Genomic DNA, 20,060 nt, shown 5'->3' on the forward strand with positions numbered 1-20,060 from the left:
TTCAAACCCCACAAAAAATTCATGAATTTATACATCCTTTTTCAATTCAACATCATCAAGTAGTCAACTCAATACCATGATCAAAGAAAAGTCTTCAATTTAAACTAAGTTATAAGAAGGAGAATGAACAAGTGATAGATAAAGAGAAAGTAAAATTAAAAAAAAAGGTGAACAAAACAAAATAAGATGATGAAAAAAAAAAAACAAAGATAAAACGAAAAACATGATGAGAAGTGATTAAGTGAATAACATTTTTGGTTAAAAAGGAGGACGAGCACTTCCACCCCAATAACCCTCAGCTGGTAATTGGCATGAATTGAGAAGATTTTGAGGAACTCCATGGAAAAGTGATGTAGCATTAGGATCTGCTACAAGTTGTTGCTGTTGCTGGTTCTGCTGCTGTTGTTGACTTCCCATGGTTCCCGGTGACCCTAACCCTCCATTTCCTGGCACATTCACTGGTGTTTCTTCATCTTCTAAAGGTAGCCTTTCATAAGCAGCATTTCCAAAGGAAGCTGCCATGATAACAACCGGTCCGGAAGCCAACAACGGTCCCACCACGCTCCCACCGACGACCTGTCCTTGTCCACCAGCTAGATATATGGCTAATCCTGACGCCGCTGGTGGAGCAGGCGGCGGCAGGAAAGAGCCAGATAAGGATAGTATCTCGAATCTTCCGTGAAGTGTGACTACCGCACCAGGCGATGCTGGTTGACGGAGAGTCACGTTTGTGACGGTCCCACTTCCGCTAAGGATGCAGACACCACGCTGCCTCCTTCGCGCAAAGACCGTCACACTTTCCATGATGTCACATCCATTTGCAACTTCCATCACGTGGGATCGGAGTGCGTTCGCGCTGTCCCTCGTGATGATGATAGGTGGCTTTGGTTTGTTTTTCGAACCTGCTGGTCTTCCTCTTGGTCTTCTTCCCATCTCACCACCACTTCCTCCACCAGCACTTCCGCTTCCGCCGTCGTCTTTTCCTTCTCCTCCGGTGGGAGTGTTGTTGCCGTCTTCGTTGTTTCGTTCTCGTTTTTGGCCTCGGCTTAAGTTACCATTGCCACTTTGTTGTTCCTCTTCGTTGGTTTGGTGGTTGGTGTGAAATTGATGGTGAGGATGAAGATGAAGGTCTCTAGTGAGAAATGGAGGTGGAAGAGGACGACCTTGAGCTACTTGATCCATGATTTGGTTTTTTTTCTTCTCTAGATGATATAATCAAGATCAATATCTTCAAAAAGTCACAACCCTAGATTGTTTGAAAATTGAAAAGAAGGAAAGTAGAGCTAGAAAAGAGATAGATAGGGAAGGATCTAGGTTGTGGTGGTGGAGATTTACTTTTGAGGGGTTTTGTATTTTTGTTTTCTAGTTTCTAATTTTTTCTTGTTGGTTTTTGAGTTGAAGAACTAGCTAGGTGTTGTTGATGGCATGTTCTCTACTCTCTACTACTTAGCACTTAACCTTCAACAAAAAATGGAAACTTTTTGAAAAAACCCACAACAAATTTCAAGCACCATGTTGCTTGGTATATGAAACTAGCTAGCTAAGCTACTTTTTTTTATGGAATTAAAGTAAAGAGATGGTAGTTCAAGGTTTGGAGGAAATAAGGTAATAAAGAGTTTTAAGAAAAGAAAAGTTTGGGCAGAGGGAAGAAAAGGAAGAGAAAAACAACTTAGGAAGCTTTTGTTTGTGTGGTTTAATAATAATGAAATTGAGGATGCTGTTTTTTTTTTTTTTTTTGGGTTGGAAGAATTTGGGTTTACTTTGTTTTTTGTTGGGTTAGGGTTAGGTCCAAGGAATCGGATCGATGATGGGTTTGATATTGGTAAGAAAGACAGCGTGCGCATGGGCGGTGTTGTGGGACCTACAATGTGGGACCCATTTATTCAAGACTACCATGCTTGAAATTTCTCTCTCTTATAACTTGTGTGTTTGTGTTTGTGTATGTGTGTATGTTTCTTCTTCTATATTGGAAAAGCTGCAAATAGGAACACATTAATATATGTCTTTCACTAATAGGGTAAAAAACCTTACTCACTCTCTTAATTCTTAAACCTTGGTCTTTACTACTGCCTCTTTCTCTCAGCTATATGCACCTTCTTTTCAGACAACCACCTCTATCTCTATGTCTTTGGAACTCATTATTGCTTCCTCTGATGGTTCCTAGAATTGGTATGCTTCAAAGTTCAGCTATATGATCCCGTGCAAAAGATCACTTTCTTCCTACTTAAAAATGTTCAAACCTTCTTCACCAAAAAATAAAATAAAATGTTGAATGTTTTACGTTGATACCACTTTGTGTAATTTATGTACGTCTATTACTAAATTAATAATACTATATTTTTTTTTGGGTACAATTTTAGTACTAAATTATTGCTTGTGTATAAATATACTAAATATATAACATTTTTTTTATGGAGAACATATAACATATTGATTTTTCATATTTTAAGATAAATTGATAGTATTAAAAAATATATGCTTTTTTACAAAAGTAATAATAAATGTATATAGAACTTTGAAAAGTGTTTAATATTTAATGATATAAACAAAAGTTTCAAAGTGATTTTATAATAGAGATGAGTGAATATATTACATATATCATATATCCATCTAATTCACTGCAATGACTAATCTCTGTCACAAGATTTGATGTGTAGGTCTTCCCTCTTAATCACATTGGCCCTTTCTTCAATTTCTCCTTGTGGCAGAGGGTTTGGGTATTGTATTGGGTATGGCAGCATCCGTTGGGTTGTTTTACAAGTTTTAAAGTGGGAGTCGCAATAGAGGTTTAACATTTGCAATATGCAGACGATACACTTTTAATAGGTGTTGTGTTGAGAATATGTGGTTATGCGACATCAAGGTGGTTTGTGTTAGCATCTGGATTAAAGTCAACTTTTGTAAGAGTAGATTGATAAGGGTGAGGATACATCTTTTTTGGAGTTGGATTCATCTTTCTTGATTTTTAAAGTTGGCTCGATACCATTCAGCTACCTTAAGCAACCAGTTGGAGCAAATTTGAAGAGGAACAAATCCGCCAGCCTTGGTGGTAGAATTGCGCTTCTAAATTCGGTCATCGTTGCCATTCCAATATTCTACCTTTCATCTTTGAAGATGGTAGTCAAAGTGTAGAAATTTGTCGTTTAACCTCAAATGTGATTCCTTTAGAGAGGACATGTAGGCCTAGAGGCACGTAAAGTGGGCCAAGACTTAATTTATATTTACTCTAGTCTCAAATATCTGAAAAAAGAAAACATATATTTGGTGGTTGTACGTTGTCTTTCATTCGCGTGTAATTTATATATAAATAAATTTAAGGTGTGTTTATTTTGCCTTCAAAATAAATGATTTTGATTTAAAAAAAGCTAGATATCTTTTTTTAGAGATTTTTAAGAATTGGTAAAGCTAATTTTCATTTGTTTAATATCATTAAAAAAAACATTTTTTTTAAGATTTGAATCCTTTGCACTTGAGTTTTTTGTTTTTAAAAAAAAAAATCGGAAAAACTACTAGGAATAGCTTCTCATTTTGAGATTAAAAATGATTTTTTTTTTTTTAAAACCTGAAACATACACTATTCAAATAATAAAAGTGATTTAAAATAGATTTTTTTTCCAAAAACAATATCCAAAACAAATGGGCTCTTAATTAATTTTACTCTATTTTATAATTTCATTGCTAAAATGTTCCTCAAATAAGGGTTTGGTTAATATGAACTTTAAAAAAGGAGTTGTAATGATGGACCCGGCAATTTTTTAAGCAAGGTCTTTAGTTCAAACAATTTGAACTATCGGAGGAAACTCTACTAAATATGGTTAAACAATTTTTTTTTCAATGGAGTTATTAAGTGATCGAAAAAACTGATAGATATTTTCACATCAATTATATGTTTTAAAAAATATTAATTGTTTATATGTTTCAAAAAATATTAATTGTTTGCTCAAAAAAATATTAATTGCATTTAATAATTGTTTTTTTTAATGTAAAGTTTTTTTTAGTAAATTTAGTGAGTTATATACACACACATACTATGTGTCAAAAAAGAAAAATATTCAAGAATAGATGATTTTTTTGGTGGGTGATGTGTAAGTAACTTTATCGCATTCTTTAAGTTTTGAGGCATGTTGTTTAAGTAACATTAAGTTTTGAGGTAATGTTGAGACCCGTTTTATGCAAACCTTTTTTTTTTGTCAAATAACATTGAGACTAAAACTCCATTGTTTTATGTGACAGATAATACCGCCATTTTAAGGGGTATAAGTGAAGAATTCAAGGTTTAAATTTCAAGTCTTGCATATATAAAATAACTTGGTGCGGCGTCGTGTGCTCGGTATTGACGATAATATCTGTATAGGGGGCTGCAGATCTCAGGAAACTGCAAATCACTTATTCTTTGGCTGCGACACTTTTAGCAACATGTGGTTTTTGGTTTTCCGGTGGCTAGGTATTTTTTGCGTCGTTCCACATATGGCACGATATCATTTTCTTCAATTCGGGGTTCCCTCGATCCTTTCACACGTTCCTTCGGATTATCTGGCTAGCTTGTATTTGGGTTATTTGGAAGGAGCGGAACAATAGAGTGTTTAATGATAAAGCATTGGACTCATATAGCATTGCACACAAGGTTAAACGGCAATCTTACCTTTGGCTAAAGTCTAACATGCACACTTTTGTATTTGGCTTTCATGATTGGTGGCAACACCCTTTGTCTTGTATGAGTGTAATTGTGTAATGTTTATTTCTTCACTTTACTTCATTGTGGTGTTCTGTTCTATGGCACCGGTGACTTAACATTGTAATTGTTTTGGGTGTTTTTTCTTTGCACACTTTGTGTGAGTTGAAACACCTGTGTTAATTTTATGTGCTCCATTTTGGTTTGTTCAAAAAAAAATATCTTGCCAATTGAGGTAAAACCTTTTATATCGAGAAAAAACAAGACAAGGACGGAGACACTAGGAGTTCAATACCGCTCGCATCATTTTCTAAAAAAAAACAAATAACACTCACATCAACTCTTCCCGATTAAATTCATGTCTATTCAAAAAAACATTATCAAGATTTTGTAAAAAAAAATAAAAAACATTATCAAATGTCTACTCAGTTTTATTTTTTAAGCAAGATGTCTTGTCTACTCAGTTTTTATTATATTTATATATTAAGAAACTTGGGTCAAAATTAATAATATTAAGAAACTACTCCCAAGAGCGAAACTCAAAAGTTTGCAAAATCTATGGTGTTTGTCAACTAAATTGTACAAATTTATCATACTCGCATATTTTATACTGAAAAATTACACACTTTATCTCTTTTTAATGGTCGGTTGGTAAATAAATATAATATGCACACACAATGCACCCAGAAAAATTCTCAATTTTTGTCTCACATTTTCTTCCTTGGTCATTAACAATTGAAAAAGTTGATAATCATTGACTCTGAATTAGTAAAGATATATACCAAAAGTTTCCAATAATTTCAATAAATGTTCCCTTGATGTTGTACTAGTAATTCTTTTGGTGAAACTTACTAATTTCTTTAACGGAAAAAACCTACATATTTTTTTTTATTAAAGACGGAAAAATGTACTATATCGTAATAATATGGTAAATTCTTTTTTTTAATAATATAGTATGGTAAATTCTTAGGTACACCGAGGTTAGGTTGGATGCCGTAGGTAAAATTCATTTGAATTTTGATTTTATTTTTAAATATATCAATACAAAAGTATGACACGGCGTCGAATAATTGGATGATGGGTGCACATCCAACCAAATTTCATAGATATTTGATCGTAGTGAGTAGGTATAACCGTTAATAATATCAAAAAATTTATGTCTATAAATTTTTTTGGGCCTTGCACACAAAAAACATTACAACCATTTCTTCCTTTTTATATTGGTTTTCCCATTAAGCAGGGTATTACTCAGGCCACTCCTAGGATCTGAGTTTCGTTATTGTCTGCCATATGACCCCATGTACTTCACTTGTTCGTCTGATAATCCTAAATTTGCTGGGAGGTATGTACCACATGTATGAGCTTGCTTGCAGAAGTTACACATTAAGACATTCGATGAAAGTTGAGCCAGCTCAATTGCTTCAAACTTTTTTGATATTGTTTCAACTTGAATGCTTAAAAGATTGTTACTTGCTAGTAGGGCATCACACATATATTAAAAGTAGGTTGTTAGGGTGGAAAAGTCAAAATTTGTCTACGTGGGGTCGTCTTATTCTTATCAAATATGTATTGTTCTCCATGTCGGTCTACTTTCTTTCCTTCTTAAAGGCTCCCTCAGTTATCATATCTTCCCTTGAATCTTTATTTAATGCCTTTTTTTTTTTTTGTGTGGGGGTGAGGATTTTAGGAAAATTTATTGGATTAAATGGCATACTATCTATATGATACAAAATGGAGGTGGCTTGGAGGTCAGGAGGTTGAATGAGTTTAATTTAGCGTTACTTGAGAAATGGTATTGGAGGGTGTTGGATGGGAGGGGAAGTTTTTGGTATCAGGTGCTTAGTGCTAGATACGGGGAGGAAGGATGTAGGTTATGTTTTAGGGGGAAAAGAGGTTCGGTTTGGTGGAAGCAATTGAATAGTGTAGTTGAGTGCGATGGGTTGTTGAAATGGGGGTGGTTGGCAAATATCATTGGTCGAGTAGTGGGAGATGGGTTTTCTACTCTTTTTTGGAAAGATCCATGGAAGGAGGGTGTCTCGTTTCTTGTTCGTTTTAGGAGACTATATTAGTTGGCCGAAAACAAAATGGCCATGGTGCCTGATATGTTTAATTTAGGGTGGGGGTGAATGGAGAGGCAAGGAAGTAGCGGCGGATGCTGTTTGTTTGAGAGGAGGTGGTGTTAGGGGAGTGTATTGAGCTTCTAACTACAGTTTTCCAGCAGGTTGGTGTGGAGGATTGGTGGGTTTGGAAGCTTCATTCTTCAAATAGTTATACGGTGAGAAGTGCTTACCATAGTTTGTCCAATGAGGCTAGACAGGATTCTGTTGATAATACTCCCTCCGTCCCTTAATGTAACCCCCCTTTACATTTTTCACATTTCTTAAGAAAAGTTGTTGGTGTAATTAATGTGTCTGTTTTGTGTATTAATATTACCAAATTGTCCTTTGTTTGTATGTGTATTAAATTTGACTATTCATATTTCAAGACAAGTTATTAGTATTAATGAGGGGTATATTTAGGAAAAAAGTAATAAATGCATCTAGTAATTTGAAAAGGGGGTTACATTTAAGGACAAAAATAAAATCAAATGGGTGGTTACATTAAGGGACGGAGGGAGTAGTATAATAGTGACCAATCATCGTTTGTGGTTAAAAATTGTTCCGTTAAAAATAGAATTGTTTGCTTGGCATTTACTTCTTAATCAAATACCAACGAAAGATAATTTATTTCAGAGGAAGCTTTTTTTTTTAGAAGTAAAGATAATTGTACAACTTTGTTGGAAGTATTTCCAACGAAAGATAATTGATAGAAATTATTTGATTGGATGGGCTCAAGGATGATGTGTTAAGGGCAAGACCATGCAAGAATTTCTCAAGATTTTTTAAGCATAAAAGTAAAAATTAATAATTAATAAATGAAACGAAGAGAGACTTAATCTTATACATTTTTTATTTTATTATATTTTTTAAAAATGTTTTATTTGGTTTTGTTAAAACTATTTTATTTTATTTTTAAAAAATGTTTTATTTGGTTTTATTAAAACAGCTCTCGGTAAAAATATTTCAATTCATCGGCTTAACTAAGCTAAGAAACCGGCAATTTAAAAAAGGCAGAATTGTGATTAAAAATAAAGGTCAAATTTTTTATCTAATTCCCTCCTTTCTTCACCAAACAAAAAAAATAAAAAAGTGAATGTCAAAAAAAAAAAAAATAAATAAAAAAGTGAATCCATGTTGGAGAACCAGCCTATATTTTAAGGGGAAAAAAACTATGAATAATTGATTGATTTAAGCTTTAGTATTTGTTTATCGGTTACTATATTACTCCTTCATCTGAAAGAAAATCTACAAACATTCTAAAAGGTTGGATCCTTGTTGGAGAACAAGCCTATATTTTAAAACTGTCTCGGTTGGTTCTTCATTTTAATACTAATCATTTTAACCAGCTTAATAAATCACTAAAAAGACATTGTACGTAATTGATCTTCAAATGATATTTGGTCAAGATCTAATCGGTCCAGTCTTTATAAAAACTTCTTTTTGGGACAATTTTATAAGTTTCGTTAGATTTTGTAGGTGATGACTGCATTGGACTAATAGACGAAAAGTATATAACATATATTTATTGAGGGAAGTATATAATATATATTAATAATTATATTGTTTGAAAAGAAAAAATAATGATTATATATTATTACATTTTTTTTATATGATATATTATTATTTATCTCACATCTCTCTTTTTGACACCTCTTATATTTATATTAGTGATAGCTGAAGGATCTATATGTAAAATTATATCTTTCTTTAACTATAAGGGTTAATAATGTTTTACCCCCTGTAATATAGGTCATTTCCGGTTTTACCCCCTGTAAAATATTTTTTTTGGATTTCATCCTTGTAATCTGAAGGTTTTTTGGTTTTGGACCTTCATGAATTTTGACTGTACAAAATCGAAGATATGGCAGGGGGTTAAACCGAAATTTGCTCAAATTAACAGGGGGTAAACCGAAATTTGCTCAAATTAACAGGGGGGTAAACCGAAATTTGCTCAAATTACAAGGGGGTAAACCTAAATTCGCTCAAATTACCGGGAGTGAAATTTTCCATGAAGGTCCAAAACAAAAAATTCTTCATATTACAAGGATGGAATTCCAAAAAAAAATTTTACAGGGGGGAAAACCGAAAATGACCTATATAGGGGTAAAACACTATTAGCCCTAACTATAATTATTAAAAAATGAAATATCATTACACACAAAAAGTTTTTTTTGTTTGAATATACACACACACATACTAGGAGTGAACGTGCATCTTATGAAGAAATAATTTGGGTTCAAAATTAGTAAACAATCTCTCTTCTTAGCGCAACAAGTGTTTCTTGCTTCTCAAGCAATCAACTAGAATGAATGAAAAATGAAGAGCAATAACGAGATTATAGGATGATGATCGATGACAATGAAGATATATATATATATATATATATATATATATATATATATATAGAGAGAGAGAGAGAGAGAGAGAGAGAGAGAGTTTGTAACTATTCCATTGATCAATGAAAGTGAGAGGTTACAACTTATTTATAGACAAGTAACTTGGTGGTCAAGTAACTAGAGTTAACCAACTAAGCAAAGCTTAACCAAATTTTAACAGCTTTATAACTAAAGTTATATTCTTGGGCTAACTAATATACCCCCTTTAATGCATGAATTTAGAAGCTTATGAGAACTAATTTGTCCCTTAAGTATATATATTTGTCTAACTTCAGTGCCTTAGTAAAACCATCCGCAGGTTAATTGAAACTCAGTGGGACAATATGTAATTTTCAGCATCCATTTTATCACTTGCTCTCTAATGAAATGACATCTAATTTCAAAATGAGCTAAAATGCGGGGACACATCTTTTCTTCTTCGAAAAATGCTTATAAAAAAGGGATGTCATTAATTTTTTCTTCTTTTATTTTTACCAACATTTATAATTTTTTCTTAATACGTGTGAAATAAAAAATATATCATTTATTGTGAGATATTGAGAGTATTTCTTTTGTTTGACTTTAATTTCTACTAAATTTTGGTTGTCGTTTATTTTGTATGTCAATAATAAGCCTACATATTTGTTTAACTTTAAAGGAAATGTTAAGGGCACGTGTTAAGGTGCCAAAGATAAAAATAATGTATTGGAAATTGCATGATGAATTTTTTCTCTTAGTTTTCTCATAGAATAAAGTCACATATGTTTACCAATTTTCTTATTTACAGATCCTTCAAGAAGAAGCTAGCTAGTAGAGAGAGCTAGCTAGAGGATGAAGAATTGGGAGCATGAATGAATGGATGATGAATGAGCAATGAGAAGAATAAACAAAATGGGGGTTGAACAATTCCTCTATCTTTTATCCTATTTAAAACAGTCATAACATCTTTAACATGTTGTTCTTTACTTCCTTTAGTAAAAATTAATATATCATCGATATATACAAAGCAAATATGATCAAGAAAATCTTCCTTGCACACAACCCCAACACGTCATCCTTGGACACAACAAGTAAAAACTTGACACATGTCAAAAACTTCTAAAACCAGTTCTTGCAAAAACCGGCTTAAAAAGTCCCAAAGAAAATATTATAAAAATCCAAAAGGAAAAATAGTTTCGTTGCCATTTATTTTGAATCCTAATTACCAAGAAATATGTCTGGTTAAAGCACAGATTAAATGGTGTGATGAAACAGCTACTTATTATCTAAAAGAGAGTTTTGACTATCATCTCTTTTCAAGATACGTAGTTAAAGCTGAACAACTCAGAAACAGTCTTAAAAAACTAGCAAGATAATTCATGGACGGATTAATAAACCCATTTGGAAGAATAATACCACAACCATTCATATTAAAACCTAATTATAACAATATAATTAAAGTGAAGAATCAAATTAGATGGTTGAGAGAAACAGCATTCTGGTTTCTTATAGTAGAAAATAATTATTCTTTATACTGGGAATATGAAAATTTTGCAAATCTTTTAAGCATAGAGATACAGAAATTCCTACATGGCTAATAAAGGACTTGGAGAAAAAATACAAGATATTTATGAAAAAATAGTTGTTTTACAAGAACGACTAGAAAAAATAGTTTCTTTTATAGAAACTTCAACAGAGTACTGGATAGATAAAGAGTTTAAAGAAAAACTCGAAGAAAAATTATTTAATTTAGAAAATATCCAAAAAGGGTTAGATGAAAAACTCTGCTTAAAAATAGACGATCTAATTGATCTAATGAGCCTTTTATCTAAAAAAGATAAAAGTTTAACTTTAGAAGATCTTCAACTTCTTTTCAAGGAGGGGGAAGATGAGGTAAAAGAAGTAGAAAAACCCTCGCAAGAAACACAATTTTTCGCTCCTAATTATTAAAATGGACGAAACAGAGGAAGAGATAGCTAATCAGCTACAAGAATTACAAACCTTAATGGCTACACTAGACATTAATGAAAAAAATAAAAATATTGAAAATCCAGAAGACGGATATAAATTCGTCTATGATTTTAATTCAGAAAGTGCAGATTCAGAAAGTTCAGTAGAAAGTTTTGATGAAAATCCACAAGTAGAATTTGTTAAAACTGATAATGCAGAAACATCAGAACAAGGACGTAAAAGAGGACGCCGTGATGGTAAAGAAGAATTTATTGAACAACAGATAATACAAGAAAAAATAAATGAAAGAAAATACAAAAGTATACCACCAAAATATATTCCAATTGTAAATTCACAAAATGAAAATGATGTCCTTAATCTTGATTGTATCACAGATAGAGGGAAGGAATTAAGAGAATGGTATCGAAAACATAAAATAAATGTTCAAATAGATGTCCAACTAAAGGCCTTTGGCCCAAAAGATATTTTTAATTATCTTAAGACAAAGACATATGGAAATGCTATGAATTTCATACATGAATATCCAAATTCAGAATTACCATCCACGGGAAATGAAACTGTAGACTATATGTATGAAATCCTGAAGAAGGAATTCATAGGATATGAAAGTATCGATGCTAAGAAAGAATTACAAAACACATTGATTCACAAGATTTTTAATTTGAGAATTTGTGATATGTGTCAAATAGATCCATTTATATGTGAATTTGAAGAATATTACTATGGTATTAATCCAACAAAAAGGACAGAATATAATTTATTAAATTTATTTTATAATAAACTCCCAAGTGGACTAGGGATAAAAATGCAAGAAATGTTTGATGAAAAAACAAATAATGAAATGGGATTAGAAAATACCTTAGGAGCTAGGATAACTACACTAAAACAATGGATATCTGAACAATGCATGAATAAAATTGCTAAAAGAGACGCAAGAATAAACTATTGTTGTGATAAACTACAAGGAAAAGTAGGAAATTATGGTTGTAAAAAACCTAGAAAAAGGAAAAGAAAGTTCTTTAGAAAAATTGACCGATCAGAATATAGGAGAAAAAAGAAATTTCCTAAGAAATTTAATAAACAAAAATATTTTAGGAGAAAGAAAAAATATCCTAAGAAGACTTCATGCCCCAAAGGCAAAAAGACATGTACATGTTGGCTATGCCATGAAGAAGGACATTATGCAAATGAATGTCCCAAGAAGAAAGAATCTAAAAAAGAAACCTTAAAACTAATCTGGCATGTAGGCTTCGAACCAATAGAATCAGATATAGATTCTGATGAGAGTAGTATTTTTGAATATACTACTGAAGAAGAATTTGAAGAATGAGTAGGAAAATCCTAATTAAAAGAAGGAAATCCTAATTCAACATTTATTCAAGTTATTTTGAATAAAAAGAAAATCATGGGTTACATTGATACTGGTGCAACCCTATGTTTTGGAAGGAAATCCATATCCAAAGATTGGATTGGATTAAAAAAACCAAAAGAAATAATTATTGCTGATAAAACAAAACATAAGATATGGTTTGTTTTAAAAAATGTTTTCATAAAAATTGAAGATAAATATTTTTATGTAAGGTCAATTTATGAACATGATTCTGGAATAGACTTGATAATAGGAAACAACTTTTTGAAGTTATATAGTCCTTTTATTCAAAAGCTTGACACTATAACATTAAAATGGTTTAATGTAAACAACCCAGAAGAGAGTGAATTTGTTACAACGAACATTATAACAAAAAATGAAATTTTAAGGGCAATAAAAGAAAATCTCAATGTACTTAGATGTATGTGGGATAAAAGAAAGTTTTACTTGACCACTGAACAAAATCTAGGATATCATCTAGATCAAGTCTGTTCTGAAAATCCATTAGACTCTATAGTAAACAAAATTCAAGATTTAATTGTAATAAAACTTAAGGATCCTAAAAAGGAAGTTAAGGTCCTATACAAAATCCCTTATTCAGGAGAAGATAAGGAAGAATTTCAAAAGGAAATAGCAGAATTATTAGAAAAAGGATTAATTAGTCCTTCTATTAGTCTACATTCAGCGCCAGCTTTTTATGTCAGGAAACACAATGAGATAAAAAGAGGAAAAGCTCGAATGGTGATTAATTATAAAAAACTTAATGAGATGACTATAAGTGATTCTTATAAGTTACCAAGAAAAGATTACATTTTTGAAAAAATAAGAGGATGTAATTGGTTTTCATCTTTAGATGCAAAATCCGGATATTGGCAGTTAAGGTTATCAGAAGAAACAAAACCATTAACAACTTTTAGTTGTCCAGAAGGACATTTTGAATGGAAAATTTTACCATTTGGTTTAAAACAAGCACCATCAATATATCAAAGATTTATGGACAATACTCTTAAAGGTCTTGATCATATTTGCTTTGTATATATCGATGATATATTAATTTTTACTAAAGGAAGTAAAGAACAACATGTTAAAGATGTTATGACTGTTTTAAATAGGATAAAAGATAGAGGAATTGTTCTATCCAGAAAAAAGTCAATACTTTTGAAACAAGAAATCGAATTCCTTGGTCTCATTATAAGAGAAGGAGGAAAACTCGATTTATCACCACATGTTCAAGAAAAGATTTTACTTTTTCCTGATCAATTAGTGGATAGAAAACAAATCCAAAGATTTTTGGGATGTTTAAATTATATTGCTAATGAAGGATTTCTTCAAGACTTAGCAAATGATAGAAAATTTTTACAGAAGAAGATATCTGAAAAAGTGCCATGGTCATGGACGCAAAAAGATACTGAGGCTGTAAAATCTTTAAAAGAAAAATTAAAAGTTTTACCACAACTATACAACCCAACAGAAAATGATTTTTTGGTTGTAAATGTTGATGCAAATCAGTTTACTTGGGCTGGAGTTATGAGGGCTCTTCCTAATGGTAAACAAAAATTGGGATTAAATCTCAATGGATATGTTGAGGATGAAACCCCACAACAATCCTATACCACTGTGGACGCAACCCCACAGTTAAAATCAGATATCCCTAATGGGCGATCAGATAAAACATCAGTTTCAACTGATTCAAAACTTGATTATTCAAGTAATAACATCCGAATTAAGGATAAAGATCTTGTTTTATGCAAGTATGTTTCAGGTTCTTTTAAAGATGCTGAAACAATATATCATATCAATGAGAAAGAAACCCTTTCTTGTTTAAATGTTTTAGAAAAATGGAGAATGGATTTAATTCCATCAAGATTTTTATTACGAACTGATTCAACTTATGCTAGCGGATTTTGGCGCTACAATTTAAAAGTTGATCATAAACAAGGAAGACTTGTTAGGTGGCAAATGCGCATCCAACAATTCTATCCTTATATTCAACTAATAAAATCAGAAAACAATTGTTTTGCAGATACATTGACAAGAGAATGGAGCAAGCTCTAAAAGTTCTCTACAATAGCTTAAAGCAAAAGGATGAACAGATTGAAATCCATAGCCAAAAGCTAAAACAGCTCTCTTCAGAGAGGGGGGAGATGATTAAAATGATCGAAAGTCTAACCAAGATCATAAATGTTGAAACTCCAACAACAGCAGAAGAACCAACAAAAAAGACTTTGAATGAACAACAAAGTTTTTCATCAACATCTTCAGCAGGATCTATGCCAGAGGAAGATGTAAAAAAGTCATGGGCTGACAAAGTCGAACAAGAAAATGAAGAGTCAAAAAATGGTTCAGACCAACCAAGCGATGCTGTCGATCTACAACCAGATAAGAATGTGTATGTCATCTTTGATGGTCCGATGAAAGGCATCTACAACAATTGGGCAATTGCAAGCCTTCACATTAATGGCAAAAATGTCAGACACAAAGCTTATCCAACAATGGAAAAAGCAAAAGAAGCTTACAAAGCCTCATATAAAGAAATGACCATTGCCAAAGAAATTGGCCAACCCTCAAAAATGGAGTCAAAGAAAAAGATCTCAGTAGGATCCATAATAAACCTCCAGAAGGAAAAAAATAAGCCAAAAACCCTTGATGATTTCATGGGAAAATGGAGATGGCTAGCCAACTTCAAAGAAGAGTTAGCTCTTGAATGTTTTTATCCAGTCAATACTACACATGGGGTAAAAGCTAATACAGTTCCTGGAATATCCAAGGAATTACTTAAAGAATTCTATGATTATGGAATGCTTAAGACCGTATATCTTGAAGAAGGAGAAGGTCGCAGGTTCCAAGAATTGGCTGATCTTCCAAAAGAAATTGGTGACACAGCAAAAAGGTTTAATGACTTCCTTGCTAAAGGAAGAGAAATATATCTCCAGTTCGAACAAACCTATCCATGGTTTTTTGAAGAAAATAATTTCATGGCCGTAAAACCAAGAACAGTCATCAAAATAGGAATTTCAAATAAAACTTATCTACCTCCAAATTCAGAAAGTATTGGATGGACAGTAGATTCGTTCATTTATCAAATGAAACGTTTTTACGATAATCTTATTAGATATGGTTCTACCATTATTAATTATAAGGTTCTCTACACCACAGAAACCTGTCTTATGGTCTGCGATTCGAAGAAGAAGGTTTCAGAGGAACACCTTAAGCAGACACTTCATTATGAAGAACTATTCTCAAGATTTGAGAATTCTCTTTACCAAGTTCCAGATGAAGTGCAACAGGAGTGTTGCCAATATTTTTCAAAATACAAAGGGCACTCATGTAAATGGTGTGCAAAAAAGAAAGTGTCGGCAGAAGAAGACAAGATACCGACAATCACAGTACCAAAAGATAAGGCAAAAGAAAAAGCCTAGACACGCGTCATGTAGATGACCGAAGGGAAAAAGATGTAATAATGGAACCTTATCATCTGAGTCAGATGGGGTCCATTTAGTTGAAAATCTTATCACCTTATGTGATAATGCTTTTACTTTTTTCTTTGCGTGTTTTGTTTGTTTTTCTTTTGAGCTGGAAGGAAAGTAACATGTGACCTACTCTGTAAGTCCTTTCCTCCTATAAATAAGAGCCTCGATGCTCACTTGTAGAGAACAACTAAAATCAATGAAGTAAGTACCTTTAGTTTGTGGGAAAGAACTTCGCAGGATTAGGTTGTCATAGCAAAATTTTAAGTTTTTAATATCAATAATCGAAAGATTATTTCAAGTTTCATCAAATAATCGAAAGATTATTTCAAATTCCAAAGGATCGAAAGATCAGAGTCATCAAAAATCCAAGACGAAGTCAGGTATGATTTTAAATAATTTAAATATTTTATAATTCTTACATTTCATGATGGAATTTAGCATGAAAAAAGAAGGTTCATCTGGTTTTATAGCAGATGTATTAATAGATCATATAGAAAAGGTAGATTTTACCTTAAAACCTGAAGAAAATTTCAAACAAAAAAGTATTTTTTCCTTGATAAAAGAAAAATTATCCAGAGAAAACATACTAAAATATGGAATGATGGTAGGAGAAGTTGCCATACCAATGGAATCAACAGACGGATCTGTTGTAATATCCTTAATTGATAACGAACAAATTAATAATAGATTAAAACATCTATCGTTAGAAAAAAGACAGAAGATAGGATATATTCATATATCAACTATCCAAATAATCATAAAAAGTACTTTTATGAAAGGAATAGATGCAGAACTAGAACTTCTTATTGAAGATGCTAGGATGAATGAAAAACATTCACTAATAACCCAAGGTGAGGGAAATTTAAAGTGTGGAAAATTAAAATTTGACATAAATTTACAGATAGGTTTGAGTTTAAACGACATAGATCTAGACAGATCTCTAGTAATTCATTATAAGCTTAAAGACCAAACCCTCATGAAACCAGGAAATCATCCTTTTAGTGTAAGTTATAAAATGAATTATGCATTAAGTAATTCCCATTACAGTATAGAATTTAGTGGAAAAGAAAAAATACAAATAGATGAACTATTTGCCCCACTAATAAAATTAGAATCACCAATCCTAAAACCATTAAAAAGGTCAAAATCTATTATGACTATAGAAAGAACACCTCTTCTAAAACAAGAAGAAAGTACTAGTGAACCAAAGTTCCTACCAGCAAGAACTTCATTAGATAGTAATGAAAAGAGAAAGCTTAATAAAACTTTATCAGAAATAAAAACGGAATTGTTAGGCATCAATAGAAAATTATAATGCCAGGAATAACAATAAAAAATGAGTTAAGTTTATTCAGAAGAAAACTAGATAACCTAGTTAATAAAATAGAAGAAAATTTTTTAAGAATAGAAATGAAAAATGCAATTTGGGGAATCCATGATTTAATGATTTTACAAATTTCATACATAGATGAAATGATAAAAGAATTAGAAGAAACAGAAAATATTTCTGTTACCCAAAAAGAAAGAGCCACAACCCTGTTATGGCCATCTCAAAAACTAACTGAATTTGAACAATCTTTAGAAAAAATTATATAATGCCTGGTTTAGGTCTTATAACAGAAGTAAAACTCTTTAAAGAAAGATTAGAGAACATAGTCTCTGATATAGAATTCTATCATAGAAGAATTGTCTTAAGGCAAATTCTTTTTCATTCCAAAGAATTTGTACAATACCATATAGAATATATTGAAGACTTCCTAAGAGAAGTAGAAGATTTAGAAAATCTTACAAACACACAAAAAGAAAGAGCTAAAACACTCTTAAAACCATTTCAAGGTTTAATTAAAATCGAACAAATGTTAAATCAAGTTCGAGAAAATTCCGCTGGCGATATTGCGCCCAACCTGGTATCAGAGCCAGTATTACAATCCTAAGGGATGAAGATAAAAATGAAAATAAAAATATTATATTTTCAAAAAAGACAAAAACTTATCAAAGTCGCTCTTTTGCTTAACCAACTTAGTAGAATCTTATATGAAATCAGTTAATCTTTTAACCGATTTAAAAACTCATAGACATGAGTTGTCAAAATTCTATTGGCTGTGCCCAAGAGACAGGTGTTAGGCCTGTGCCTATGCAAGTGTTTCTCATGGGGGTTTGTGTATTTTGACCAAATGCATTGTCTACAGTGTTGTGGGTTGAATGGCAAACCAAGATGTGTGGGCGTGATTGAATGTAATGTGTTACTGTATGCGTGTAAAAGGAGCACAGAGTGTGTGTTGTGTGAGAGGAACACATAGAAAGAGAAGGGTTATTAAGGTGACAAAGACTAACACTAAACAGTACAAGTGGCTTCTACGTGAGTTTAAGGACCCAATCATATGCCACATTACTGCCTCTTGTATAGTTGTATTGTCATTTCTTAATTATTTTTCTTTTTCCTAGTTTATTACATAGAATAGAAATAAATAAAGAGATACAAAAATGTGAGGGAGTGTCTTTGCCACCACCATCCGTTCATCCATATAATTTCAGACACTTGTAAGAAAAATTTCTAGAATTTAAGTAGAGAATAGTAATTTCAAATTTAGAAATTGAAAACAAAATCGTCGATTAATGCATTTAAATCTTCTTTTTTTTGTCAAATATTTTAGTTTGTAGATATTCATCTTTTTTAAAGTGAATAAGTGTGGAGTACAAGGTTCGAACCTTATATTACCGCTCATGGAAACTTATATATATATATATATATATTATTGAAGATGAGGATTAAATTGTATTTAAATCTACATATTTTATAATTTGTGGGGAAGTTCTATAGATTTTTTTTAATTAAGTTTGAATTGACTTATTTTATTAGTTTCGAATTTAAAACAAAATACTTCATTAAAGATTATTGTGTTTTTAGTAGATGAAAATTAGTGAAAAAAATATCCATATTAACTAAGATCAAAACTCACAATTTTTCACGAATTGAAAAACATATGTGGCATTAATGCTCTATTTGGTAAAAATAACGGATAACTGATAAGATAGTTGAAAGCTTGTAGTTGATGGCTGATATATAATAGCTTATAGTTAATATTTTATAGTTGATGGCTGATGACTGATAGTTGATAAACTAATTGAAGTGTTTAGTAAAAATAGCGGTTCAACTAGCTGATAAATGTAAAATCACATAAAAGGACATTCTTAATAAAATTTATATCGATTAATATTTTGGTATTTAGAATTTAGTAATTTAAATTTATTAATTTACTATATCATTTATATCATATTATTAAATTAATTAATTTAATTTTATATTTATTTATACTTTATAAAACAATTATATTAACAATAGGCAGTTGCTAAAGGTATTATTAGTATATGTAGTATTTTTTGAATTAATTATTAGTATATGTATTGTTAACGATATTGAATAGTTACACTGAATAATATAAAAAAAAATATTCACAGAATTAGCATAGGTATTATTTTTTTTTTAAAATAGAACTAGTATATGTATTTTTAACAATATTATTAGTATATGTATTATTATAATTTTTTTGTTACAAAGTATATGAATTTCTTTTAGAGAAAGTATATGTATTATTACTCGAAGGTATACTGTACCAAAAAATTTATTAAAAATTCTGAAAAAGAAACATGGAAGGTATTTTTTTTTTTTTTTGTTACAGGAAGGTATTTAAACAAGGGAAGACATTCTTATGCTATGTATTATTTTAAATTATAAAGGATGATTTTAGATAAAAATAAAGGTGAAAACTGAAGACAAAAATGATAAGCTATAAGCTTAAACGTTATTTGAAATAGCATCTAAAAAATAAGTTATAAACTTCTGAAATAAGTTATAAATTCGTTGTGAAAAGACTGTTATCAAACTTGACTTTTTTTGTCAAATGAGCTTATAAGCTACTCCCTCCGGTCCTATTTACAGGAGACAATTTACTTTTTAAATACATTAAATAATTTATGTATTTGGTTTAGGTTCTTGACTAGATACATACATTATTCAATGTATCTAAAAAGTCAACTTTCTCTTGTAAATAGGACCGGAGGGAGTATATAAGTTATGAGCTAGAAGTCATAAGTTCGTCTCTTGACCTTGCCAAATAAACCCTT

The 20,060-nt window shown here is 31.3% G+C and overlaps 1 protein-coding gene across 1 annotated transcript; it reads right to left on the reverse strand.

The window, feature by feature from the left end:
• On the reverse strand, positions 1 to 2,191 carry LOC146898119 (AT-hook motif nuclear-localized protein 18-like). The gene has a single exon (XM_085732146.1). It carries the CDS (start codon positions 1,180 to 1,182, stop codon positions 259 to 261), a length of 924 nt encoding a protein of 307 aa, XP_085588272.1. The 5' UTR covers positions 1,183 to 2,191; the 3' UTR covers positions 1 to 258.
• Positions 2,192 to 20,060: the final 17,869 nt, after the last annotated feature.

Source organism: Medicago sativa, chromosome 8 (assembly GCF_051527215.1).
Source record: "Medicago sativa cultivar Bolivia chromosome 8, Bolivia_mono, whole genome shotgun sequence".
In the NCBI taxonomy this organism is placed as follows: Eukaryota; Viridiplantae; Streptophyta; class Magnoliopsida; order Fabales; family Fabaceae; genus Medicago; species Medicago sativa.